Raw genomic sequence first — 27,990 nt, forward strand, 5'->3', positions numbered from 1 at the left:
AGTAATTGACCCAGAACTCATTTTCAGGAAAACAGCTTCCTTTGAAATGGTAAAATAATGAAGTGAGGAATGTGAACATTTTATCTTTGGATTGGAGTCTTCTGCAGATGAAAAGAGCGATTAACCCAAGCCATGCGGTAAAATCAGGAATTTGAAGAAAACAGAAATGTTTACATTTTTCTTGCCGTGTATTTTTCTACCCCTCATAAGAGGGCACAGTCTCTTCACCTGCGAACCAATTACTGTTCCCAGATGTATGAAAATGGCCTACAACATGACATTTTTCCCTAATCTGATGGGTCATTATGACCAGGATATTGCTGCTTTGGAAATTGAGGTGAGTAGAGCTTCATACCTTTTTAGAAAAATAGTTTATGCTCTGTTTTAGAATAAACCATAAATGTGAGTTTTATTTTTAAACATAGCAAGGTATTGCTTCAAGTTGTGTGCAAGTCATATTTTGAAAAATCCTTTTGAAAATTAAATGTCCCTACTGACCTGTGTTTTGTGTACATTTAGGGTTCTGTTTAGTGGGTTTGCTTAAAATAGAGTTTGTTTTATAATGAAGTATGGTTACAAATGATTTCTAAATATCTCGCACCTGGCAAATATTTTGCTTTCTTGAATTGACTATGCTAGTTCCTCTGGAAATTCAAATTCCAATTTTTTTTCTAATTCACTGGACATGTAACCTGTATTGCCTGGACTAAAAATGAAGAAACCTACATGTTTTTATAAGTAGTTATAATGTTCACTTGACACAGTTTTTCTGAAACACATAAATTATCGGAATATTTTGGGACTGCAGACAATCTTTTACTAAAAAGTGATTTTGCTTTTTAAGCTTAACACTTAAATATTCTTTGTATGAGACTTGTTAAAAGAAACCACATGTCAGGGGAGGAGTAGAGTCACACTAAAGGTTGCCTTAGGTGCCTCAGTTAACCCTGCCTCTGGTTTAGAGATATGCAAATTGCTAGGGAGGTGTGGGAAGAAAGAGCTACCTGTAGAGACAGGAACCTGCCCTCACATACAGATTTGTTAGGTTGATAAGTACCATGAAGGAAAGAAGACAAATGCATTGTTTTTGTAGTTTTTCTTCAGAAAGACTGAGGATAGTAAAGGCTTTTTTCCTCAGATTGCTGCTAAGAGATAAAACTCCTACAAATTTTATATAGAAACTGTGTTTAAAACTGACTAGATTTGACTTGGCATCTTTGAAAGTCTTCTATTGTTGTTCAATTGAATAATTGTTTGACTACTTCATTGTAGACTCATGGCTACAGTAGGAAAGCTTTTAGATACTAAGAATATGTAATTTAAAAGGATATTATTGTAACCTTTCAATGGTTTTTCAAACCAGGGCAAGATGTCCTTTTGAACATTGAACAAATGATTTAGTGAGACTTTCATTGATTAATCAGAACTATTTTGATGGTTTGATTAAAATAAAGTATATAGTGGGAATACCATCAAGCAATAATTACATCATTCATTCATATTTTCTTTGATAATATGTTTTATAACTCATGTATTGTGTTCTTAATTTTTTTAAAAACATTTGGTTTCCTTCCTGTAAGAAGCTACATACATTTTCAGTTTAAATACTGACAGTGATCTTAAAAATTCATATCGCTTAGACTAGAGTTTCTTGTCATAGAGTACTATTATGTAGATAGGGGAGAGGCATCCCTGCTATTAAATGCCTCTAATTGTAAGATGGTAACAACTAGTTTTTGTTTCACACATGTCTTTTTAAAAACCAATTGTTTCTGACTTTTATTATTTACTTAGCTTCTTTCCCAGATACTTTTGTGTCTGAATATTATCAATAAAGCTTTTTGTTCTTATCTCCTTTATTTGATAGCTAATATTACCAATCTCTTCATTATATAATCTTCCCTATATACTAGACTTTCTCATAGCCTTTACTAATGAAGTTATATTTCTATAAATCATACTTAGGTAGACTTAAGGATACAAAAGAAGAAAGCTAAGTCTTTTAACCTAAGTCTAAAAAAGGAGAAAGGGACAGAAGGGGAAATGGAAAAGCAAAATAATATGAATCTGGGTCAGACTATTAAGCCCTATATATAAATTTTTTGATCTATAGTATTGTGCTTTTCTTACTGCCCCATTCTTATTTTCTTTAGCCAAAGCATTCTCTTTTAGTTCCTGTATTTAATGTCCCAAATCCTATAAATTGAGAGTTGTAGATGACCCTAAAGATCATGCAGGGCTTCTTAACCTCTTTTGTGCCATTAACCGCTTCTCAGAATAAGAGAATGTTTGAAAACTTAAATAAGTAAAATGGGTAGGATTATACAGGAAACCAATTATATCGAAGTATATTTCTATTTATGGGTCAGGTTAAGAACCCCTGAACCCTTCATAATACAGGTGAAGAGACTGAAGCCAAGAGAACTTATGATATGTCCAGCGTTTGAGCACGATGATCTGACACAGTCTTCTCTGTCCACATGGACTGTAATGTCATCTTTAACAGTTTTTTTTAATACCCTTGATCCTATTGGATAAAGAAGATAATATTTCCTAGTATTCAGAATGCAGAGTATAAATTTCAGTCTTTGCTACTTCTTTGCAAACTTCATTTAAGTAAAAATTAAACTAGTTGATTTTTCTTTTTAACCTCTTTTCAGCTCTACCTCTCTTTCTCCCTCTCATCAGTGCCTTGATCACAAAGTCTTGTTAGATTCAAAATAAAACCGTTAGCCTTCAGACTCTCCCCTCTAGTGGTGCCAAAGTGATTTTATTAAAATGCAAATTTCCCTAAAGCTGGAGAAATAAAGACCTGGTTCTAGATTGGCATCCAGGACTCTTCCTGTGGAACCGTGCCTTCCCGTCCAGCAGCCAAGCTTGTCCCTTTCCACATTGCACACTCTGCTTCAGCCAACTGACCTATTTGTAGAACTCAAATCCATATTACTCTCTCTCACCTCCATACCTCTGCACATGTTGTATCCTCTCGTGGGCCCTCTACCTACTCTTGTTCACCTGCTCAGTTCCTTCAGGTCTCAGTTAAAGTAGTAACTGCTTTTAGTGAAGCCTCCTTTCACCTTTCTCCCAAGTATATTTAATCAGCTTACTCTCTATACTATTATAGTACTTAATATATACAAGTGTTCTTATTACTATCATGTTGTATTGCAGTTATTTACATGTCTCTCTTACTAGACTGTGAGCTTGGTGAAGGTAGGGATGGTGTTTATTCATCTCTATCCCTAATGCCTAGTACATACAGTGCCTATGAGCATAGTAAATGCTCAATTAAACTTGAATAAAGAAAAAGGTGGTATTTCCTGTCCTAATAAATCAGCAAAGAGAGTTTTTACCTTCCAAATCTTTACCTTCCACCTCTATCTTCTACAATGTCCAAGTGAAAAACATTCTAATATTTTTGGGTGGTTTACATATTAGCCTCTTGGGTTCTGCCTGAACCCAGCTCCAATAAAATATATCAGTTGTCATCCTCTATTTTCTTTCCCATATTAGCTCTACACCTGTTTTTAAGAATTTTTTTAAATAATTTGATTTTTAATCATTTCTATTTATATGAAGTGAAAGAATTCATGTTTGGATTGGACCATTGGATTATAAACTATGTGTTAGATTTTTTTCAAACATTGTACTTTAGTATGTAAGTTTATAGTCTAGTCAAGTACTAGATTATGGCTGCATATGTCTTGGCTTTTGTTTTTGTTTTTGTTTATAAAATGTGTTTTATAGCTTCTCCAAAGAAAATACTGGGCTCCTGCTGGTCCCTGTTGAATTTCCAGTATTCACAGTGAATTAGTGTTAGGATGAGGGGCTGAAGAATTGTCTGATGATTATGGCAACCAGTTGTACTTTCTTAGCCACCAAGAATTCTGTATAAATCAAGAGATCTATCTCCTCTTTTATGCCTCAGTTTTCATTTTGTGACAGCTAGCCTATTTTACAGAATTTGGACATTTATGGTCATTGTTAATCTGTGGTTATATGAGATGGTTTAGAGCAGTAGTTCTCAAAGTTTAATTCATCAACCAGCAGCTTATAAGCTTGTTGGAAATGCAAGTTCATGGACCCCACCTCAACTTGCTGAATCATGATCTCTGAAGAGATAGATCCCAGGGAACTATTTTAACAAGCTGTCCAGGTATTTCTTAAGAATGTTTAAGTTCTGAACCTAATGGTTTAGAGCAGAGATTGCAAACTTTTTCTGTAAAGGGCCAAATAGTAAATATTTTTTACTTTAAAAATCATACAGTCTCTGGCGCAGCTATTAAACTCTGCAATTGTAGCACAAAAGCAGTCACGGACAATTTGTAACCAGAGGAGTGTGGCTGTGTTTCAACAAAACTTTGTTTGCAAAAACAGGCAGTGGGCCATATTTGGCCCATGGGCTGTAGTTTGCTGAGCCTTCGTTTAAAGTACTTGAAAGTGTTTGAAGGACAGTATAGCAAGTAATAAACATCACCATGCATGCTTATTAATATGTTGACTGAGTTATATGTTATTTACTTTCCACATAAATTTTTTTTAAGTCTAATTTAATCACAAACCTATAGTATCTGACTGGATTATCTTGGTTCTTTAGTTTTGTTTCAGAGAGTGCTTGAAATAAGGGACTTCGGTTTTTTCTTTATTTTATTATCTGAACCTGAAGTTATTTGTATTACAAAGAGTTAATCTACAGTTCTGAATAGTAACTTGGTTTTGTAATGAAAACAATGTTGTACAGTCTAACTCTCCCATGTGGAAAAACAAATGGCTGCTGGTTTTCCATTGTGTTCATTTTGTTTCGTATCTAGAGCATTGTTTCCCAAATTGTGAAGGTGACGTCCCTTGAGAAACTGATTTCATCCAGAAAGAGCTGAGACTGCTAGGGAAAATGGAAACAGGAATGTTGTATTTTTCTTTTTGAATTGCCTTCATTGAGGTCTAGGCAAAAGCAAAGTCATGTATTGTGTTTGGAACAACATGTGGTTGTTCCACTTTTAAACAATCTAAAGGGAAGTGAGCCAAACAAAACCCTTTCCTTTCCACCTGTTAACATGTATTATTAAAATGTCTCTATTCAATTAAAAGGATGGAGAAAAACTAGTTAAACATACCTTTAGGAAAAATCATTTCTATTGTGCAGTGGCTTTTAAACGTTTTCATTTTTCTGCTGTCACCTTATCTCCTTATTCTTGACCCTTTCACCCCCATATACAAGGAAAGAAAATGTTTGTTGTGATTAACCTTTTTGTTTTTCAGGAAGACTATCTGAAAATAGCTGCAGTTAATCTGAAAGTTAGATATTAATTATATAAAATGAAATAGATACTGAAAAGTGTTCCAAGTCAGTTTTCATTTTGTATAATAGATAGCTTGTGTAAAACAGGCTATAATAGTTTCCTCATAAGCCATTCGGTCAGAGGAAACTGTCCATGAAACCATGGGTGTGTTTTAAGGAGAGGGTGATAGTACGGTAGAAGTAGGCATTCTGATGATGTGAGAAATATGCTCATGCTACTTTCCCATGTCTTTAAGATTTGCTCAGGCCTCTTGAAGGTGGAGTGCTGTTGGGTATACCTGATGTTACGAGTAGGCAAAAACACCCAGGTCATGAGAGAGAGCTTGGGTTGATGATCTCTAGATATTCCATTGTTATATTCAGTCTCTAACAGGAACTTATAACAAAATCAAAGTGAAAGGTCCTTTTACTTACGAAGGGTTAATCTACTTATTTGTATTTGTGTCTAACCATCGCATGTAGGGTACAAGTCTGTGGCCTCATCAGCTTTATGTCCTCAATATGATGGACAAATGTCATGCCCCATGAAATAGTGATATGGTCACGGTCTCTGAAGGTGAAATTGAAGCACAGAGCTGACGAGCTGATGTTGCTCTAAGGCAGTGGTTCTCAAAGTTTGATGTGCATCAGAATCATCTGAGGGCTTGTTAAAACACAGATCACAGGCCCCAGCCCCACAGTTCCTGAATCAATAGGTCTGGGATGGGATGGAAAATTTGCATTTCTATCAAGCTCCTAGGGGACACTGATGTTGCTGATTCAGGGACCACTCTTTGAGAACCGCTGCTCTAAAGCCAGTTGGTGAAGATGTGCTGCTGTCCCCTGCTTGGTGAAAGCAAATTGCTTTTGGAGTAAAAAGCATCAGCCAGATATAGAGCTGCGCACAAGGTGTCAGGGCTGTACTGTTTTTCTACAGTACACATCTGGAAAAGTATCTTAACCATTTGATTAGAGTTGCTTAAGACAATCTATTAAGAACATATCCAGTTGTACTGGATAATTAAAATGGACAGGTGGTAGGAATGACTACCCCTGAATGTTTTTGATGGTTATCACCAATCCCTGAAAGTTTCCTTGGTCTGTAATATTGCTTTTGATTTTCTATCATGGTAAGGAGGGAGATCTCTAATGGTTTTTGTTTGGTCCCTCCTACCATAAAATGTTTATCCAGAAAACCAATATTGTGATTGTGCTATTGCTAAATATGGCTCTCTGAGAAATACACATGTCTGTACATCTTAGCCCCATCTAAAATTGTGTTCTTTCCTCCTTAATCTAGCACCCTCAGAAGCCAATATAACAGTGTCTTACAACTAATTTATAAGCTCTTTTTCTAGATTTGATTGTGACTTGACCCTTCCAGGGCATGCTGGAGTGGAACTCTGGTTATAAGTTGAAACATTGAAGAGTGGTGGGGATGGGGCATAAGGCCATTTATTTTCTTCTTACAAAGTAAATCTTTTGGATTAGGAGGGTCTGCCTTGAGGGCTGCAGATTCAGAGCACTGTGTGAATACACCGAACTTTGTCATGTATCCCCACTTCACATCTCTGGGTGCACTGCTTACTAATTACAATATCACCAGATCTCTTACATGAAAGGGAAGCAAGTTAAACTGATATAATTTGGCAACCTGCAGGATCAAACTGTCCATTTGGTTTTCGTCTTCTTAAGCCTTAAGTCCTTTTAGTCCTATGTTTCACTCCACATCTTGAGTCAAGAATTCAGGGATGCCAGTTTGTATTCTCTTCATAAGCCAAGCAGTGCCATTAGAAGTCCTCACCTCACACCACATTCTTTGAATAACTCATGCTCCTCATACTATTTTCTGGTTCTTTGACAGCAGCCACTCATTTGATCCCCCATAGCCTTGCCTTCACTGGGAATATCCTTCTAAGATGTACTTAGAATCTAAGTGATTACAAGGATAACTCAATTCAGTGTTTTTCTGCTATATGCCTTGGGTGGCCAGATTTCCATCTTGAAATACTAACAGAATATTCACTGCTTTTGGCCCAGTTAGGCCAGAAAACTAGTTCTAGAACTCCTCCCATTTTGCTGAGATCACTTGCAACCTATTCTTTGTGTAATTTCTCTACTATTTTGTCTTCTTGGTTGCAAAGAACAGAAACCAACTCATTAATTTAAGCAGAAAATCGATATTGGAAAGAATCAGTGTGGAGTCTGGAGAACCAGGTTCAGAATATAGGGAGGAGCAAAGGGAACCAGGACATAGTTAAGATCATGCCACAGGATCAGTATGTTACCAGTGCCAGTGTCATTGGACACTTCCTGAACCATTGTCACTGGACACTTAGTTTGGTACTATAGGATAATTGACCCCAGGGCAGCTGCCCCCAATAACCTGACTGTATCTGTTCTTTTGCACAACCCTCTCCCCAAGAATCACAATACCTGGAGCATCCAGATGGCCAGGCTTGGATACAGTGTTTTTGCCGCCAGCCTGAGTCCCTGCATTCCTGCTTAGCCTCTGAGGGTCCCATCTATTTTGGGATTCCCAGCGATGGACTGCTGGGCAGATGAACACAGTGAATGTTCACTTCTGAGTGCAAGACAGAGTTGACAACCAAGGAGAAAGTTTCACTGTAGTACCTACAGTTGTTTCAGAACTTATCTCCAGCTCCGCAACTCAAGTCTTTGTGACCCTCTTCATAAACTTTTGGGCCATAAATGTCCTTAGAGATCATTCAGTAGTTCATTGCTCTCATTTTACTGATGAATGCTCTCAGACTCAAAGACAGAAAATTATTTGTCAAAGGTGGCACAGGTAGTTAAATTAAATAGTTACAATTAAACTATTAGAATTAAATAGTAGCTAGAATTTGGTTAAAATTAAAATGCCGGTATTATATCCAGCAAAGGATTTTATAAAACCCTCCATATATTTTGGTTCTCAGTATCCATTTATCTTACTGTGTGGCTCAGGCTGTTTTTCAGAATAGAGGTGAATTTTCTTCTCAATTGCTCACTTTTTTCTTATCTCTGCCAGTGTTAATAGTAACTACTGTTTCTAGGAATTTCTGTCAGAGACTGACCATTTTCTTAAAGGAGCCTACCTTTTATTTCTCTGAGCATTAAAACTGTCATTAACAGGACTATTTTAGTTGTTATTAAATGGTAAAATCTCAAAAGCATTACTGATACTTCATGTTGTGATTAGTTATTGGATGAGTTTCTTTGAAAATGAAATTTGAAAAGGAGAAATTAATAAGTGTGATCATGAAGGTGCTAGGTTACTAAGAGAATTGAGAAAGATGTGTCACTAAGGGGGAAGAAAGAGAACAGAATGAAGGGACCAGGAAGTTTGAGTATTTGCTCAATCTGTGGTTTTACATAGCACTTAGTGTGCTAAATACTAGTTTAATAATATGGTAGAATTTAGAGTATAAAATTAAGGACTTAAGAAATATCACAGTGAGTCAGGTTAATAGTTCTTCCATCTCAAGGTTTGGTCTCTGAGAGTACTACCCAGGACATTTTGTAGAAGAGCATAAAAGATTCCTGTCAAGATTTTTACTTCAAAAGATTGGCGAAATATGCTCATCTCATTTACGTTTTCAACTGATTGGTATAGTGAGTTCAGTAATAAGCTGACTACCCATTATTTATTTATTTATTTGTTTGTTTGTTTGTTTGTTTGTTTTGGCAGCTGGCCAGCATAGGGATCCTTGATCTTGGTATTACTAAGGCAGTGCTCTAACTACCCATTATTTAAAGTGCTACTATTCTAAAATTATTTGTTCCAAAATTACCTAATTCAAGAGGTAACATGTATCATCTGGAATGTGATAAAGATAGCTTGAGGTTTTAGAGTCTTTAATATGAGTCCTGTGAACATTTATTTTTTCGAACTGGAAAGTTTCTTTCATGTAGAAAGTTCCCAATCCTCTTTTGATATCTTTTCTTCCCTTCATCCTTGCTGGCATTTTTGCCTGTGTTGGTGCTTTGGGAAAGGGTAATTTCCAGGAAGAATTGAGTGACAGCATTGTGTAAAAGTTACAGGGGACATGCTCTGGAGTCATATGGACCCAGGTTCATATCCTAGTTCTGCTGCTTACTACTTTTGTGATTATACAAATTGCTTAACCTCTCAGAGTCTCAGTTACCTGCAAAGCAGAGATAGGAACATGCATATCACAGGGTTGTTGTAAAGGTAAATGGTAGAGCTTATGGTAAGTGCTAAATAAATCAAAGTTCTGGTCTATCATCAGTAGCTATAGTATTGGCAAAAGGAGCTTTCGGTCAGGGATAAGGACACAGTGGCGTTCAAACTATGATCTCTGGAGGTGCTTTGAGGTCACTAGTAGTGAAAGGGAGCAGTGAGAGGTATCTCAGTGGGGAGGGCTTCCTTTTCAGCTGCGGTAGCTACGCCTTTATTTATTTAAATGTACGGGGCTTCTCTGTAACCTTTTATTTAAAGAAAATACACACACACACACAGAGAAAATAATTGACTAACGTCCTTTTAGGTCCCTTCCAAGTATAAAACTCTTTAAGTTTGTTAGTCTGCAGCAGAATTTGGAAGTTGGTGGCCCATATTGGATTTGACCTGAAGACATGTCCTACACAGGGTATTAAATGTGTAAATTAAAGTGCCAAAATCTAAACTTTGGGTGATTTCAAATAAAAATCCAGATTCTGTTTTCTTGTGAGAAATTGATATATCTGACAGTTCTCTGCCCACATTTCCCAAGTAGCAGTGTACTGCAGTTGAGTAGCAGCTGCTACCCCACTACTCCCTATTGTCTAATACCCTTTGAATTTACCAGCCTGGCCTCTGAAGGTATTGCATTTTCAACATCCAGTTTATCCTTTACATAGTACGTGAACATCAGCATTACTGGATTAAGCAACACTGGCACACTAGAAGAATTAAACAAGGGAAGTGACTTGCCATGTTTGCCCTGTAAGGAAATTATTTTAGTATAGTAAAAGTACATGTGTGACTTTCATTTTGCTTGCCCTGAACTGGATGATTAGTTCTTAAGTGCTGACCCTCAGTTTATCAAAGCTATTGCAAAATGACTTCTGAGTTAGAAGAACTAAATACAGTGTGTTTTAATTCTTTCCACCAAAGGATCTGATTACCAGACACTCAAAAAATTTAGGAACTAGGCTTTTAGGGGACAGTAAACAAAGAAGTAAATGCTGTCAGTAGTCCATGCCTCCCCTTCTTCCACCTCATTCCCAGAGGAGGATACTCACAAAGTCTGGGCATTCTCCCCCTCAGCATAGAGGAAGTTGAGAAAAGTACTGTGTTGTTTTGCTCTCCAACAAATTCCTGGTAGGTGGCAAAGGGTCAGGTCTCATGGCATCGTTTAAGTAAGATAGATATAGTATACCAACTCTGGCAGCCCTGTCTTTGTTCAGTCATTTTGCCTCATCAGGACGGGATGAACTTTCCACTGGTTCAACATCCTCCAAAACTCTTGTCCCTTAATTGCTGGGTGTGGGTTCTGTATGTGCCCTTTAAGTCAGACTTGTTCATTGTAGTGCTCATCAAACCTCATATTTACTGACTAATTTTGTTGTCTGCTTGACTTTTCATTTACTAAGAAAGTTATACTGAAATTCTCATTATGATCATGGAATTGTTCATTTCTCCTTGTAGTTTTGTTGCTTTGCTTTATATATTTTAAGGTTTTTTTTTAAGGTGTATACAGTGCTCAGCAACACATTTTAAAGTATATTGTTGCTGTTATCCAAGAGTATGAATGTTTTGTGGGAGGAGATATTTAGTTGGCTATACTGCAAGAAGTAAAAGTCCTCTTTCCTTTTTATTTTCTAGAAATTTCTCCAAGTTTATAGTTCGTTGATGAGACCGTTCCCTGTTTTTTAATGCAGATGTGGATTTTGTTTTTTATCTTTAAACCTTTTCTCTCATTTCAATAGCATTTAGAGAGGAAGGACATGAAAATATGTAGGTTCAGTGCATTCCCCAAAATAAGAATTTTCGTGTACTCTTACTCTACACATTCTCTTCAGGTAGCTTCAATCCGTTTTTTCAGTTACCATATTTATACTGATGACTGTCAAACCTATATCCTTAACCTAAAGTCTCTCACTTGCATAGCTCTGTTTACTTAACTGCCTACTAGTAGATATCCATACTCAAATGTCCCATGGCACTTCAGACTGTCCATCAGCAGGGGAATGAATAAACAAATTATGGTATAGTCATACAGTGGAATACTACTCAGCAATGAAAAGGAATGAACAACTGATATATGGAACAACATGATGAATCTAAAAATAATGATACTGATGAAAGAAGCCAGACAACAACAACAAAAATACTGTATGATTCCACTTACATAAAATTATAGAAAATACCACTCTGTAGTGACAGAAGCAGATCCGTGGTTGCAAGAAGTGAGAAGTGACTGAGGGGATGGGGTAGGGGATGGAGGGAGGGAGGGATTACAAACAGGCAACAGGAAACTTTTGGTGGTGATGGATATAGTTATTACCTTGATTGTAGAAGTGGTTTCAAAGTGTATCAAGTTGTACACTTTATACACATTCAGTTTATCATATGTCAATTATACCTGAATAAAGCTGGGGGAAAAAACCCTTCAACTCTAAAAGGATTTTAACAGGAAAACAACAGTCCTTGCCCACCCTTGTCCACCCCCATCCCAGTCCTGCTTCTTAGAGGCAGCCACTTGGAAGTCTGTTAGGTGTTTTCTGGTATGTAGGCCATATTCTAACTAATGTGCTGACTCTGTAATTTGTTGATTCATCAGTTTAGGACCTCAAGCAGTGTCTGTTTATTCTTTCCTATTATGGTAGTCGATCATTTGATTTCTCTTATTCTACCACTTTTACTTCTCCTCCTAACCTCTTAATACAATTTTTGGTGAAGTCAATAGTCAGTGCTAGCATTACTAGGAATACTAAATACTGTACACTGCTGAATGAAATAATATACTCCGATTACATTTTTTTTTTAGTATCTTCCCCCCCAGTTAATGCAGTAATTGCATTTTTCCCCATTTGCTTTGTTTTTTATGTACCTATGGCTAACTTTTTTTCTCTGACCTAACAGACTTGTCAGACACCTACCAGTAATTTTACCAGATGCTCAAATATAATATAATCTGTCAATTCCAATCCCCCATTCCCACCCTCTGGAGACCTTTCTCCTTCAGCCTTTTGTTCTCCTATCAAATATGCTCTGATTGCTTCTGAATTTTATTTGTAGCTGTCATGCTGAAGATTCAATTTCTCTTAACATTGTCCAGTGTTGGATCAACTAATTCCTGAGTTCCATATCATTTTTTTTCCTAGTTTATTCATATATTCCTTCATTTATTTTGGGAATACTACATCTTTCAGTTGCTTCCTAAAAGGGGATACTTGACAGTTAAAATTTTTTATTCCTTATAGGGTCAAAAACATCATTATTTTACCCTTACCTAAATGTTTGGCCAGGTGTGGAATTCTAGGTTGAAAGTAATTTTCCTTCAGAATTTGAGAGTCATTTCCTCATTGTCTTCTAGCATCTGATATTATCAGATATTCAGAATTTAATTGATTTGCATATATTACGTTTTTTCCCTCTGGAAACATTTGTGATCTTCTCTTTATCTTGATGTTCTGAGATTTCTTATTGACAAGCCTTGTCATTGTTCATTCATTGTTCTGGAGAGTCATCCATTTATTCAGTAAATATTTATTCTAAAAATCACTCTGTAGCAAACAGCATTCTAAGGCACTGGAGATATAGCAGTGAACAAAATAAACAAAGACCCTTTCTTCATGGAATTTACATTCCAGTGGTGAAGGCAGAAATTAAGAAGTAAACTAGTAATATATGAAATGTCAGACACGGATAAGGTCTCAAAAGAAATCCAAACCAGAGAAAGGGAACAGAGAATGATAGGATCAACTTGGTGAATGGTGACATCATTTACTGAGATGGGAAAGACTGTTTGGGGGATAGAGATGCAGTGGGATTGAGCTGTGCTTTGGATATGTTAGATTTGAGGTGCCTGTTTACAGCCAAATGGAGTTGTCCAGGCAGCACATACTTATTCAAGTGTAGGGTTCACAGGAGAGGTGGGGTCCAGATGTGTTTCCTCTGAGGAGTGAGTGTAGATAGAGAAGAAGTCGGGGGACTGAGCTCCGGAGCATTCATCATATAGAATTGGGAAATGGAAGAGGATCAGAAAAGGAACAGCCTGTGAGATAGGTGGAAATCCAGGAGAATTAGTTACCCTAGAAGACAAGTGAAAAAAGTGCCTCAGGAGGAAGATAGGATCCACTGTGTCACTGTCGTCAAGAGTTGAGTAGCACAAACACTCAGAAGTTACCATGGGATTTGCAGAGTTTATCCGTGACTCTGACAAGTGGTTTCACTGGAGTAATCCATGCCTTCTTGAAAAATGTATAATTGAATAAAATAATAGTATTTCATTGTGTAAGAAAGGTGCATAGGTCTAACAGACTAAATGAAGTTATCTCCTTAAAATTTGATTGTATTGAGAGGGAAATTTAAATTCTTTCGAAGTGTAAGTCAAAAGGTATATACTTTAAACAGTAAATTAATCAATTTCATTAATTTGTTATTAAAATGTTTTCTAACCTAATCTTTTTGTTTTTCTCAACAGCATTTTCTTCCTCTTGCAAATCTGGAATGTTCACCAAATGTTGAAACTTTTCTTTGCAAAGCTTTTGTACCAACCTGCACAGAGCAAATTCATGTAGTTCCACCTTGTCGTAAATTTTGTGAGAAAGTATATTCTGATTGCAAAAAATTAATTGACACTTTTGGGATCCGATGGCCTGAGGAACTTGAATGTGACAGGTAAATTATGTTTTCCACCGAAAGCTACTAATGGTATTTTGATATTGGTGTTAATGCTCAAAAATGTTAGTGACAGAATTTCATTATTTAATTCAACAAAAATTTATTGCATATTTATTATATACCAGGCACTATGGTGGTAAGTGTTACAGACATAATGGTGAGCAAAAAACAGACTTGGTTCTTGCTGTCAGGTAGCTTACAGTGAGGTGGAGGGAAAGATAGTAATCAAGTATTTATGCCAGGAAATGCAAAATTATGACTGTGGTAGATACAACAAAGGAGAGGTGCATAGTTTTATGAGAACGTGTAGTAGTACCTTTGTTCTGAACTGGGGGAAAGGGAAGGAAATGACTGTTGAGCTATTGTATAAAGGGTAAGACAGAGGTAACTAGGCAGTGATGTGAGGGAAGAGCATTTGGGGCTGTTAAGAGTAGCTTGTGCAGTGACCCTGTGATGGGAGGGAGCTTGGCATATTCAGAGAACTATAAAAAGCCAGGGCTGCTGGAGTGATGAGGATAAGAAAGAATGTGGTGCAAGGTAAGGAAGGAGGGAGAAACAGCAGTCAGACCATTCAGGACCCATCTGGCATGTGTTTATGCTAATAAAAAATGAGAAGGTCTTCAGGTGTTTTGAGGTAGGAATGGGGATCATGCTCCTGCCAGCTTCTGTGTGGAGCACGGCACTTGTGTCACAGCCTGCTGAGTTGTGGGCAGCTCTCCTCGGCAGTTCATCTTAGGAATCCAGGCTGCTACCATATTGCAACTCTGACAGCCATGTAGATGGGGGAGAGAGAAGGTAGAGAACTCACACCTTTTTAAATGCTGTGGACCAGAAGTACTGTGCCTTTTCCACTGTCATTCCTTTTGGCAAGATGTCATTATAGTTACAACTGAACTAATAATAAGGACAATGGGAGATGTGTGTCCAGAAGGGAAGAAGGTATTCAAGGCAGAGGAAGTGCCAAGTGCTGCCAGTCAAAAAGAACATGACCTCGTACTGTTTCACTAGAGTGGTTGGGGCAAAGGGCAGACTGCAGTGGGTGAAGGAGTGAGTGGAAAGCACAGCAGGACACATGGACAGTTCTCAGGAAACTGGCTGTGAAAGAGAGGAAGAGCAGTGTGGTCACCAGAAGGGGAAGGTCAAGAAGAGTCTATTTTAATGGAAAAGAACTGACTACTTTAAGAACTGCTAGGAACAAGGAAGAGGCCAGCATACATAGGCTAGAAGAGATAATAAGTTTTCTGAGGAAGTAGGATCCCAAGCACAAGTAAAATGTTGACCGTGGATGGGAGGAGCCTCCATTGTGTTATCAGGAAAGAGGATAGGATTGCTAGGGATATAGGTAGGTTTAGATTTTTGGTAAGAGTTGTTGCACAGATTCCTATCTGATGGTTTCCATTTCCATTGTGAAGTAGTAAGATTCTCTTTTGAGAGTCTGGGGAGGAAGGGCATGAGTTTGAGAGAAGTGGGAGTAATAAAGAGTGGGAAGTGAGTAGACTGGTGAGGCTTCATAACATTTTAGATAAATCAGATGATCCTGAGTTTGTGGTGGATCTGACATGTTGACATCTTCTCTAGCAGTGCTGGGATGCCTGGGACTAAGTACAAATAAAGCAGATAGTTTGGTTCATCTGTGGTTGAGGTTTTGTCACATGGATTCAGTGCAAAGATAAAGGAGCAGTAGTAAAAGAATGAAGTACAGTAAAGGGGTATTACTGAAACGATAGCCTGTGAAAGTCTAAATGGATGATGAAGTGAAGAAAGGAAAGGACGGATGTATGGAGACAGATTAGAGGGGATCCCCAATGAGACTTTTTTAAAAAAGGCATAGTCAGTGGGAATTTTTGGATTAATGAGCCACAAGGATAGGAGCTTGCAGACCAAGGGCAGGATGCTTGAGTTGAGTTTTGGAGATAGTGTGCACTTACAGGTTGTAGCAGGGTACCTTGTATGACCATGATTGCAGGGGGCCAAAATGGGTTAAGGATAGTTATTGGAGATGAGGAGGCTGAGGAGCTAAGAAGCCATAGGATCCATGGATTGTCCACATGGATGGTCAAGTCACCAAGAATGATGACAGGAAAAAGAGAGGAGAGAAAACTGCTGATTCATTCAACAAATATTCGTTGTACTCTTACTATATGTCAGGACTGTCTGAGGCACTAGGTATGGCAGGCAAAAATTCCTGCCATAGTAGATGTTACATTTTAGTGGAGGGAGGGAGAAGATGAAATGTAAAAGTTATATTTATATTAGAAGATGATAAGGCTTGTGGAGAAAATATTGGCTCTTTCTTTACGGGCTTGCCTACTCAGTTTCAAAGCAGGAGGGTTATAAGTTACAAAAATTTACACTGGCATTTATACTATGATTACCAACTCTTTTGGAGTTTTCATTTTTGTAGTCTGATTTTTTTGAGACACTGACACTTTTTCTCTCATAATTAAACCAAATCAAATTTATTTCATGTTTGAGAATGTTTGATACATTGAATTGGGGACTAGAATTCATTTTTAAAAATTATTTAAGCCCTCTGTTAAATTCTATCCCACTAATATAAAGCAAATTCATAAACATCCCTTTATAAAATGTTAACTGGGTCAATTTCATATAAGAACAATTCTGATGTGTTCTAACCAGAGAAATTTTATTTTCTTCATTTCCATAAATGAAGGCTTTTGTGGCATCTTATTTATTTTGAAAATACAAAGAAAGAAGGGAACTTCTGATTAAAACCCTAACTCTGGCTCATTGAAAAGTTTCTAGCATAATGAAAGGTTTAACATAGTTAGCTTTGTGGTAAAAACATAGACAGCTTTACTATTTGAGAAATGGTGGAACTGTGTGCTTATGGCATACATTAGGCCGTTGGTCACTTAGGAGAATGCCTTTGCCATTCCACTGCCTTTGTCTTGGAAGGAAGGTAAAAAGGTGTAGTAATTCTTTGAGGCCTGTGGGTTTCTCAGCTTGTCGCAGCACAGGCATGCTTCTATATGTGAGGAGTTTTGTGGCACACTGGACTTCTTTTCAGCTCCGGCTGCAGCTGCTCCCTGACAGCTTGCTAGAGGATGAGTCCCTCCCTTTGTGACCTGGTGCCTCTTCCCTTCTCTTTCCACACACTTTTCCCACAGCACTGCACACCCACCATACCCCCTGAGCGGCTGTGGAGTCTAATCATTTTCTGTTATACTGTTTTTCTTTCACTCATTTTCGTGTCTTTTTCATGATAGTCAAACTTTTTCCACTCAAAGGTATTGCTTTCGTGAAAATATACTTGGCTGTGGAGTCTAATCATTTTCTGTTATACTGTTTTTCTTTCACTCATTTTCCTGTCTTTTTCATGATAGTCAAACTTTTTCCACTCAAAGGTATTGCTTTCGTGAAAATATACTGTCCTGACATGATTTATCAGCAGGCATTTCCATCCCTCACCTACTATACTATGACAGATTTTTAAATAAGTTCATTTTAAAAGGAAAATAATGCAAAAGTGCTTAATTAACAGATATTTTTATAACATGAAATATTCTGCTATGGTAAGGTCAAAATACTATACTTGTTACATATACCTTTAGACCAGAGTTATTGTAATATTTTGGCAGGGCAAATTATCTTTATTGGATATAAAAATCTCAGGCATACACTTATTTTCTCTCAAAAGAAATATTTAATCTGGGCTTTTCTGTGATAGTGAATAAGTTTTGGCTTGATCATTTACAATTAGAGTTCATATTGAGAAAATAGGATTTTTTTTTTTCCTTTTTGTCTTTTTTTTTTTGTCTCTTTTTTCGTGACCGGCAACGGATCGCAACCCTCAGTGTCGTGCCCACACCTCGCTCAGCCAGTGAGCAGGAACCGGTCTCCACATGGGATCCGAACCCTCGGCGGGAGCACTGCTGCGCTCCCAAGCGGTGCACTCTCCAGTGCGCCACTGGGCCGGCCCAGAAAATAGGATTTTAAGCACGATTAACTCATGAATGAAGCTTGTTACCAATTCACTGACATTTTGCACATTAGTCTCCATGATTACTTTTATTTTCTATTCTCTAGACTCTGGGAGCTTGTAATTTTAAATATTCTACTGATATAGTGAGACCTCGTATAAGAAATTGGGGAAGGGAGCTGGCTAGCTTTTTGGGTTTATCTCTAGACTGAAGAAACCATAGACCCTTTGTGGAACTCACACACTTCTGATAGATGCATAATAATTTTCAAGAACAATTGAGTAATATATACTAAAGTTGCAGATGCTCATGCCCTACATTCTAGGAAATCCCCTTCTATAGAAGCTCGAACACAAAGAGTTATGCACAAGAATATTGATAGTAGCATTATTCCTAATTTTTTTAACAGTAAAAAGTCTAAAAATCTATCATAGAAGAACAATTAGTAAATTGTGATGTACTTACCTACTGGAATACTACCACACAGTTGATAAAATGAATGCTGTTGATTCATATCTGTCAACATGCATAAATCTAAAATATATAGTGTTGAGTTTAAAAAAGGAAATTGCATCATGATGTATACAGCATGATGTCTATATAAAGTTAGAAACCTGTGAAACAATACTATCTAAGTTTATAGTTAGTAAATAATGTAGTAGAAATATTTTTAAACTCTTGAGGAGAACAAAAACTGAATTTGTGGTAATGAATACTTCTGAGGAGAGACAGAAAAGGGAATAAGAACCAGAAGGGGGTAATAACTGTATCTGTAATGTTATATAGCTTCATTTTAAAAGACATAAAGCAAAACTGATACAATATTATCTTTTAATAAAGCTGGTAGGTACATGAGTGTTCATTTTATGGGCGTATATTTTATTATTCTCTCTTCTTATCTAAAGTGTATTTAAAATGCTTCCTTGTTAAAACCCCCCACCATTTTTTTAAACCATATAGATCCTCCAAAATAATATTGGTGTGTACAAACTCAATCCAGTGATAAAGTTCTGCCCAAGACAGAAATATCCATGTGTATCACTCAGGTCTGTCCGTAAACAAGGGAAGCAACCAGGCAAACGTGAGCAAAGTGGTGACGTGCGGTGAGCTGGTCCTCAGCCTACCTCGTGGCGTTCTTCTTGCCCTTCTTTAAGTACTTGAACTCTACCCTATCGATCCAGGGAAGGATCTCAATTCAGTCATTTCAGTTGTCATCACCTTAGTCGTATGTTTTATTTACTTTGCTTGTGGGCATTAGAAAATGAGAATGAATTTCATATTCAATAAACAGATAATCCAGCACTTTTTTTGTCTGGAGACTACCAATTAAGATGAATTATTTCTTAAATATATAGTCTTAAAAGCAGAAAATATTAAAAATGTTCAACTGACTAATTGTTTTCCAAGTGAATTTTTATGTTCACCTGCGTTGTATTTTATATTTATTAGTGTTTTAGGGTCTCATTAATAACCACAAGTTTTTAGTCAACTTTAATGCTTTGTACCCAGCTCTAATCTGTAATTTATTTTTTTATGTCTTCTCATCAATTATGAATGCATAAGGTAATAATTTACAGTTAGAAAGCATAGCCTGAAAATAGTAAATCAATAAAAATGTTGACTTCATAAATTTGATTTTTATAATCTTTACAGATTACAATACTGTGATGAGACTGTTCCTGTAACTTTTGATCCACACACTGAGTTTGTTGGTCCTCAGAAGAAAACAGAACAAGTCCAAAGAGATATTGGATTTTGGTGTCCAAGGCATCTTAAGACTTCTGGGGGACAAGGCTATAAGTTTCTGGGAATTGAACAGTGTGCACCTCCATGCCCCAACATGTATTTTAAAAGTGATGAGCTAGAGTTTGCAAAAAGTTTTATTGGAATAGTTTCAATATTTTGTCTTTGTGCAACTCTGTTCACATTTCTTACTTTTTTAATTGATGTTAAAAGATTCAGATACCCAGAGAGACCAATTATATATTACTCTGTCTGTTATAGCATTGTATCCCTTATGTACTTTATCGGATTTTTGCTAGGTAATCGCACAGCCTGCAATAAAGCAGATGAGAAGCTAGAACTTGGTGACACAGTTGTTCTAGGCTCTCAAAATAAGGCTTGCACCATTTTGTTTATGTTTTTGTATTTTTTCACAATGGCCGGCACTGTGTGGTGGGTGATTCTTACCATTACTTGGTTCTTAGCTGCAGGAAGAAAATGGAGTTGTGAGGCCATTGAACAAAAAGCAGTGTGGTTTCATGCTGTCGCATGGGGAATTCCAGGTTTTCTGACTGTTATGCTTCTTGCCATGAACAAAGTTGAAGGAGACAATATTAGCGGAGTTTGCTTTGTTGGCCTTTATGACCTGGATGCTTCTCGCTACTTTGTGCTCTTGCCACTGTGCCTTTGTGTGTTTGTTGGGCTATCTCTTCTTTTAGCTGGCATTATTTCCTTAAATCATGTTCGACAAGTTATACAACATGATGGCCGGAACCAAGAGAAACTAAAGAAATTCATGATTCGAATTGGAGTCTTCAGTGGCCTATATCTTGTGCCATTGGTGACACTTCTTGGATGTTACGTCTATGAGCAAGTCAACAGGATTACTTGGGAGATAACTTGGGTCTCTGATCATTGTCATCAGTACCATATCCCATGTCCTTATCAGGTAAAGGCTATCATTTTAATTATGTCACTATATACTTTTAATGTAGAAAATGTTCCCTGGAAATGTATTTTTATTAGTCATTGACACAAAATCAGATTTCAGGTGAGAAAATTTAACAGACATAGGGAATCAATTGAAACTGTAAGTGTCCGAAGAGTTCTTTCTTCAAACTTTAGCTTCAGTTATAATAGTAAAGTGCCTCCTTTAACTGCTCTTTTATAAATTAAATTGGGTTGCAAAGTCGGATTAATAGTAGTGAAGAACAGAGTCAGAAGAACAGGCCTTGTCATAGGGAGAAAAAGAGAAGAAGAGTTCTTTCTTCAAACTTTAGCTTCAGTTATAATAGTAAAGTGCCTCCTTTAACTGCTCTTTTATAAATTAAATTGGGTTGCAAAGTCAGATTAATAGTAGTGAAGAACAGAGTCAGAAGAACAGGCCTTGTCATAGGGAGAAAAAGAGAAGTAACTTCTGCTGAATTGGGGATTGTTTTTAATTCTTCAGTTAGTAGGGAAAAGCTTATTTGGGTATATTTAATTTGATTATATTATTTTATAACTTTTTGAATAGTATATACTTATAAAAACGGAATTTGATTTTGCCTAACCCATTCTGTCTTTTCTTAACTGAAAAAACACAATTGAAACAAAATATGTTTCATGTATTTCTGATGCTTATTTATAATTAGTATAAGGGTGGTGTTTTTAAGATTTAAAAGTGTAAATTTCTGAAAATATAATATTTCTTAAAACATTTTAGTTGAGGTCTAAAAATTTTTTTTTGTTTTTAATAGACTTTATACATTATTTTTGAATATTTATATATGATACTAACTATATTGAACATGAGCACTGTCATCAGTGTATCAAATCAAGCAATGTGTGGGCTGTATTATCTTACATAATTTATATTCTAGAATATTATTGCTTTATGACATAGTGCAACCTCCTTTTTATACTGATGTGTGGGGATAGCAGTTTTACTTGCCTTACATGCTGTCCATAGTCTATTATCCTTAGTCTGTTTTTACTGTATACTTAATAAGAGAACTGTCTCTTAGAGTGATCCTGCTATATTAAATGTCCCCTAGAATCCTCAGTCTTTTTAGCAAACTAGGGGGAAGAAAACAACTATTACATACTGACAAAAAGTTTAAGATCTATGGTTTTTAAAAATTATGTTTCGTGTAAGAAACTATAAAATATTAGAAAACAAGATTATAATCTTCAAGTAGAAAAGGACTTACGTATGATATAAAATTCAGAAACTATGAAAGAAAAGATTGCTATATTTAACTAAGTAAAAAATAATAATTTTTTAAGATTCTGCATGGCAACAAAAAAAAACCCCCATAATCAAAGTCAAAAGACCAGCTGGGAAATTTATTTGCATATCACATCATAGTTGAAGGGCCAATTTCTTTTATTTATAAAGAGTTTCTACAGACCAGTAAGAAAAAAAATCAACAAACTGATATAAAAATGAGGGTTCATAGAAAATAAAAATCAAAAAACTATTCTTAAACATGTAAAAAAAAATGTTAAAGTAAGAGAAATGTAAACTAAAATTATTTTCCTGTTTATGATATGGTGAACATCTAACGGTTTTATAACCATTGTGTTGGTGAAACTGTGGCAAAATACGTATTCTCAGACTTTGCTATTAAGAGTTTCAATTAGTTCAACCTTCTGTGGAAAGCAGTTTGACAATATTTATTGTATTTAAAATACACATCTTTGGTCCTGCCCTTCTAGGAATTTAGAGACATATCTGCTCACAACTGTGAGTAATTACATAATAGAGAGATAGTCACTGCATCATTATTTGCAAATGGCTATAGGTTGGAAGTAACTTAAATATCCACTGATAGGGGTAGTTAAATAAGTTATGGTTCATACACAAAGGGATAGCCTTTAAGAAAATGAAAAGCTGTATTTGTACTGATATGGAATGGTCTCCAAGAAATATTAATAAGTGTAAAAAGCAAGTATAATATTTTGATACTTTTGCAACATTTAAAAATAGTATTTGAAAGTCTGTGCTTGAAAGAAAAGTATGATTTTAATTTTTATGAAATTTCTACATTTTCACATTTTACTGATATTTATTTTATACTACCCTACCAAATTTTTATAAATATTAACAGAGTGTAAAGACTGTAAACAATACGTTGTTAGAATGCACTTGAATGTATTTTTTATGGTACATTATAGTGAAGGAAAATTTGTAAATTCTTAGAGGCAAATATTTTAGCAAGCATAAGAGGGTGTTGTACCTATATGGGAAAAAATGCCAGGAAATCATGCCAAGATTTAGGAGAGTGTTCCTTAAATATATTTTGGTAATTTTCCTTTTCTAGAGATATATTTTAAAACACGGATAAAGGTTCTTTGTTCAGAACATAGGTAGAAAACTTATTGCAATTAAAGTAGTGTTTATTGTATTGTATTTGTATTGTTATTTCAAACATTTTATAACAAAAGATGAAGATTTATGATTTTTGTTAAGATTTTAGATCAACAATATAGACTTTTCACTTTAAATATATCACCAAAAATTTTATTATTCACTGTTTTTTTGTAGGCAAAAACCAAAGCTCGACCAGAATTGGCTTTATTTATGATAAAATACCTGATGACATTAATTGTTGGCATCTCTGCTGTCTTCTGGGTTGGAAGCAAAAAGACATGCACAGAATGGGCTGGATTTTTTAAACGAAATCGCACAAGAGAGTAAGAACCTATTGAATTATTGGACATTATTTTAAAATAAATAGATCAAAATACCAAGGAATTATTCAGATCGTCATTGCACTAGAGTTTCATTATATCAACTATTATTTAAATTTGATGAGCTGACTGAAGTTTGGAAATCTTTTTCGTGGAAGAGATATGCTTTATTTTGGCATTTGTTATAATAGTCTCTGACATATACTATTCTATTTGAAATATGAATCTAATATTTGTAAAATGTGCATTTTCTTTTCATGATTTATAGTATATCCAATATTACTGCTATCATTTAATTCATTATTTTATGTGCAGCGTTTTAAATAGTTTTATCCTTTTTTTTTTTTTTACCAATGATAAGAGATTAAATGGGATCAAATATATGTAAGGAAATCTGTAAAGTATGATTCAAATATAAGTGATGTGCTATGATCACTATTTACTACCTTTAAGTTTTATCACACACAGTTCTGACCTAAAATTTTACTTATTTGCCTTATCAAAAATGGTAAAAATTCAAACTTATGGAATACTCTGTAAAAATATAGATTTACATTTATGAGTAAATAGTTTTAGTTATTAATGTACATTGCATACAATGTACTATAGAGTTTTAAAAATTGTTCCCCACTGGTTTTATTAATGAACTCTTTGTGGTACAAATTTCAGAACCATAGAACTTTTCACAAACAACTTTTTGAAGTCTGAACAATTGCATTTAACTGGACTTTATAATTTTGCACTCTTATTGCATATCTATCCCATTTGTATACCCACTAACTTGAATGTAGCTTGCTAACTTTAATGTTAGAAAATAAATATAAACAAAGATCATTAATTATATTCTGTATCCTTTTTCTTCTGATTTACTTTTATATTTGACATATGTATATAGGATACAAATACAGATAGTCTCTTTATGCTGGTTTGAGTTTCCTTGTGCTCATCCTTTGGTTTGCCTGTTTAATTTCTTACCAGTTTACTGTTTATACTGACAAAAGCAACTAAGTCTATGTACAAAAGATTTCATTTTATGGAAATCTACTTATATAATAGCATTTATAATCCCAGATTTTGGAAGTAATATAAATCATATAGAATTTCTAACTTTAATGATTGGGGATTTTTGGCAAAAGATACTATGTACAAAAGATTTCATTTTATGGAAATCTACTTATATAATAGCATTTATAATCCCAGATTTTAGAAGTAATATAAATCATATAGAATTTCTAACTTTAATGATTGGGGATTTTTGGCAAAAGATACAAGATATCCTTTATGGCTTCAATTGTAACACTTAAAATTTATTGAGTAAATCCTCCTCTTCGATTTTCTTACAGTCCAATCAGTGAAAGTCGAAGAGTACTGCAGGAGTCATGCGAGTTTTTCTTAAAGCACAATTCTAAAGTTAAACACAAAAAGAAGCACTACAAACCAAGTTCACATAAGCTGAAGGTCATTTCCAAATCCATGGGAACCAGCACAGGAGCCACAGCAAATCATGGCACTTCTGCAGTAGCAATCACTAACCATGATTACTTAGGACAAGAAACTCTGACAGAAGTCCAAACCTCGCCAGAAACATCAGTGAGAGAGGTGAGAACAGACGGAGCAAGCACCCCCAGATTAAGAGAACAGGACTGTGGTGAACCTGCCTCCCCCACAGCGTCCACCTCCAAACTCTCTGGGGAACAGGCTGACAGGAAAGGCCAGGCAGGAGGTGTGAACGAGAGCGGCGTATCTGAAAGTGTGCAGAGCGAAGGAAGGTGAGATTTAATTTTGTTATCTAGAATCATCACTAATTTAAATACTGCAGTCTACGTTTTTTATTAAAGCATAACATCTGGAAAGAAAACATTTTTTTTTTCCTTTTTGTCTTTTTCCGTGTCTGGCGACGGATCGCAACCCTCAGTGTTGCCCCCATACCGGACCGGGACCGGCAACGGGATCGCAGCCCTCGGTGTTGCTCCCGCACCTCGCTCAGCCAGTGAGCGGGAACCGGTCTGTATGTGGGATCCGAACCCTCGGCGGGAGCGCCACCGCGCTTCCCAAGTGGCGCACTATAGCAGTGCGCCACCAGGCCGGCCCTGGAAAGAAAACATTTTATATGATGTGTCTATACTCTTAATCCAAGGAAGTTTGGGTTCAGCCTATAAATTTGCTATTTAATTCTTAGCTTTGAGAAGAGCCTTATTATATGTTGTTCAAGTAGGAAAGTAAAATTCATTTCTATGACAACTGTTAAGAGTTGCTTGTACATTTAGGTAAATGTTTACTATTCCGGCTAAGTTTTAATTAATACTACATTATGGGTACTGTCTAAAAGGTGTCATTTTATACAAAGATGATTATAAAATGTTTTTATTTTCTGAACATGAAAGGATATTGACATTATCTTTAATGAATTTTCCCAAATGGTCTTAGGTGACCAAAACACAGGTAAACATCAAATTAGCCAGAATGCAGACAGCTAACTACTTTCAGGTCTCAAGGTTATCTTACCTAGCCTTCTCAAACTGGGTGAAATGCACCTTCTTTGTGTTCCCATGACCAGCTTTCATATACCTGGATTGTAATTAGATACATGCTTTTATTCTCCACTAGATTTGTAAAGTGCTCAAAGGCAGAGCTGAGGTCTTACTTGTGTTCCCAACATCTTATACAGTGTCTGATCCATGGGGAGAAATCAATAAAATATTTGCTAAACTGAGGACAGGAATTAATTGTATTCCCTACAAAACACCATGCTCAGCCCATGCATGGGGTAGTGCTTGATGAAGTTTCTGAAGTTAGTGAAAATTGTATTTGAAAAAAATTTTATTTGTATTTTGAAGTGTTAACATATACCTAGAGATTTTATTTAATTATCCTCTGATAAAGGTGGACACTTGGGAGGTAAAACTCATGAAAAATGGGTAGCAGTTATAAGGACATCTGGCATCATATTTGTGTTTGTGTATGTATACATATCAACGTGTTTTTTTTTTTAAATCTAGGATAAGTCCAAAGAGTGATATTACTGAAACTGGCCCAGTGCAGAACAACAATTTGCAGGTCCCCAGTTCTTCAGAGCCAAGCAGCCTCAAAGGTTCCACATCTCTGCTTGTTCACTCAGTTTCAGGAGTTAGAAAAGAACAGGGCGCTGGCAGTCATTCATATACTTGAAAAACATTTTATCCTGTTACTCAGAAGTGAATTCATGTTACACTGGAGGTGAACAACCAATGCACTGTCTTGTAAGAATCACTGTTATGTTCTTTTTTTGCACTTAAGGCTGCATTGTCTACTGTTAATACTGGAGAAAATAGATTTCAAGAATAATACTATTCATTTCACTCAAAGATTAATGACAACAATATACCTGAAAAACAGAACCGTGTGGGTTAATAATATTTTTAAAATTGTGTGGGAGGAGAGAGAGGAATCTTCTTTATTTATGAAGATTCTGCTCTCATTAAAAGCATTTTAAGATGTACTATGCTATTTCACTTTTTTGATATAAAATCAAGATTTTTCTTTGCTGAAGTATTTAAAACTTATCCTTGCATCTTTTTATATATACATTTGAAAATAAGCTTATATATATTTGAATTTTTTTGGAAATCTTGGAAAATCTACTCAAATGTTTTTATTATATTATTCTTTTATTTTAGCACTACTTTTGTAGCTTTCACACTGAATTTCTAAGAAAAGTGGAAAATAGTATTCTTTTATAGTATAAAAGTAGTTGATACATTGATACACCAAAAGGTTTATTATGGGAATTCAACTTTAAAAAACCACTTACTTCTACCTTACCATCTAAAATGTGTGAATTTTATAAAGTCTCATTGTTTTAGGAATTTCACAGATCTGTTATGCAAGTGAAATGAGGTGCTTACTGGAAGAGTATCCAATGTTGATTGAATAATGCTGCTCACTGTTCCTTCTGCATTTTTAAAATAAAATGTCCTGAAGGATTAGTAGTTGAAATGTTAGTCTTTTTATCAGTTAAGCAAAGTGCAATTGATTTCCTTTTTTTTATGTTTTATGACCACCCAAGATTGTATTATTACCATTTATAATTGCTTCTATTTTTTTGTTTTTTAACATTTAAAATACAAAAAACAGTTTATATTGTGTAATATCTTTCTCAGATATTACATAGAATTCATTTCTGTAGCAAAGTAGGATTTCGTTGAACATTCAAAAGTGTGTTAGCAATATTAGTGCCAATCAAATGGAAAAAAATGTAGTCCTAATAAACAAAATGTATTTTTTACAACATACTTTAAATATTAAGGAATTTTCTTAATTTTGTTTTCCGTTAAGTATTATTGCTTGAGTAAGGTTTTCTGATGCTTTTGGCTTTCTCTCTATTTAGCGTTCTGTTACAGCATAAAAAGAAAATTATCATGTACTGTATGAAAAAGGGTGTAAATACTAACTTTTCCACTTTTTTAAACAGATAACTTTGTGTACAAAGACTTTGTTTTATGTAATCTTTTCATTAATAAAATGTTCTTTGTATAAGA

The 27,990-nt window shown here is 35.6% G+C and overlaps 1 protein-coding gene across 1 annotated transcript; it reads left to right on the forward strand.

Annotated features, from left to right (window-relative positions):
• On the forward strand, positions 1–27,990 carry FZD6 (frizzled class receptor 6). The gene is made up of 6 exons (XM_008578047.1): positions 1–337; positions 13,933–14,129; positions 19,730–20,747; positions 23,328–23,476; positions 24,817–25,242; positions 26,473–27,990. The coding sequence occupies exons 1-6, from the start codon at positions 167–169 to the stop codon at positions 26,639–26,641; spliced, it is 2,130 nt and encodes a 709-aa protein (XP_008576269.1). The 5' UTR covers positions 1–166; the 3' UTR covers positions 26,642–27,990.

The sequence above is a fragment of the Galeopterus variegatus genome, unplaced genomic scaffold (genome assembly GCF_000696425.1).
Source record: "Galeopterus variegatus unplaced genomic scaffold, G_variegatus-3.0.2 Scaffold1624, whole genome shotgun sequence".
NCBI classification, from domain to species: Eukaryota; Metazoa; Chordata; class Mammalia; order Dermoptera; family Cynocephalidae; genus Galeopterus; species Galeopterus variegatus.

Bases quoted from the DNA above. Each gene is read 5' to 3' on its own strand.
- FZD6 (XM_008578047.1), top strand. From the start codon at position 167: ATGTTTACATTTTTCTTGCCGTGTATTTTTCTACCCCTCATAAGAGGG. The intron at 14,130-19,729 runs GTAAATTATGTT...TAATCTTTACAG, and splicing joins GAGGAACTTGAATGTGACAG to ATTACAATACTGTGATGAGA. The intron at 20,748-23,327 runs GTAAAGGCTATC...GTTTTTTTGTAG, and splicing joins ATATCCCATGTCCTTATCAG to GCAAAAACCAAAGCTCGACC.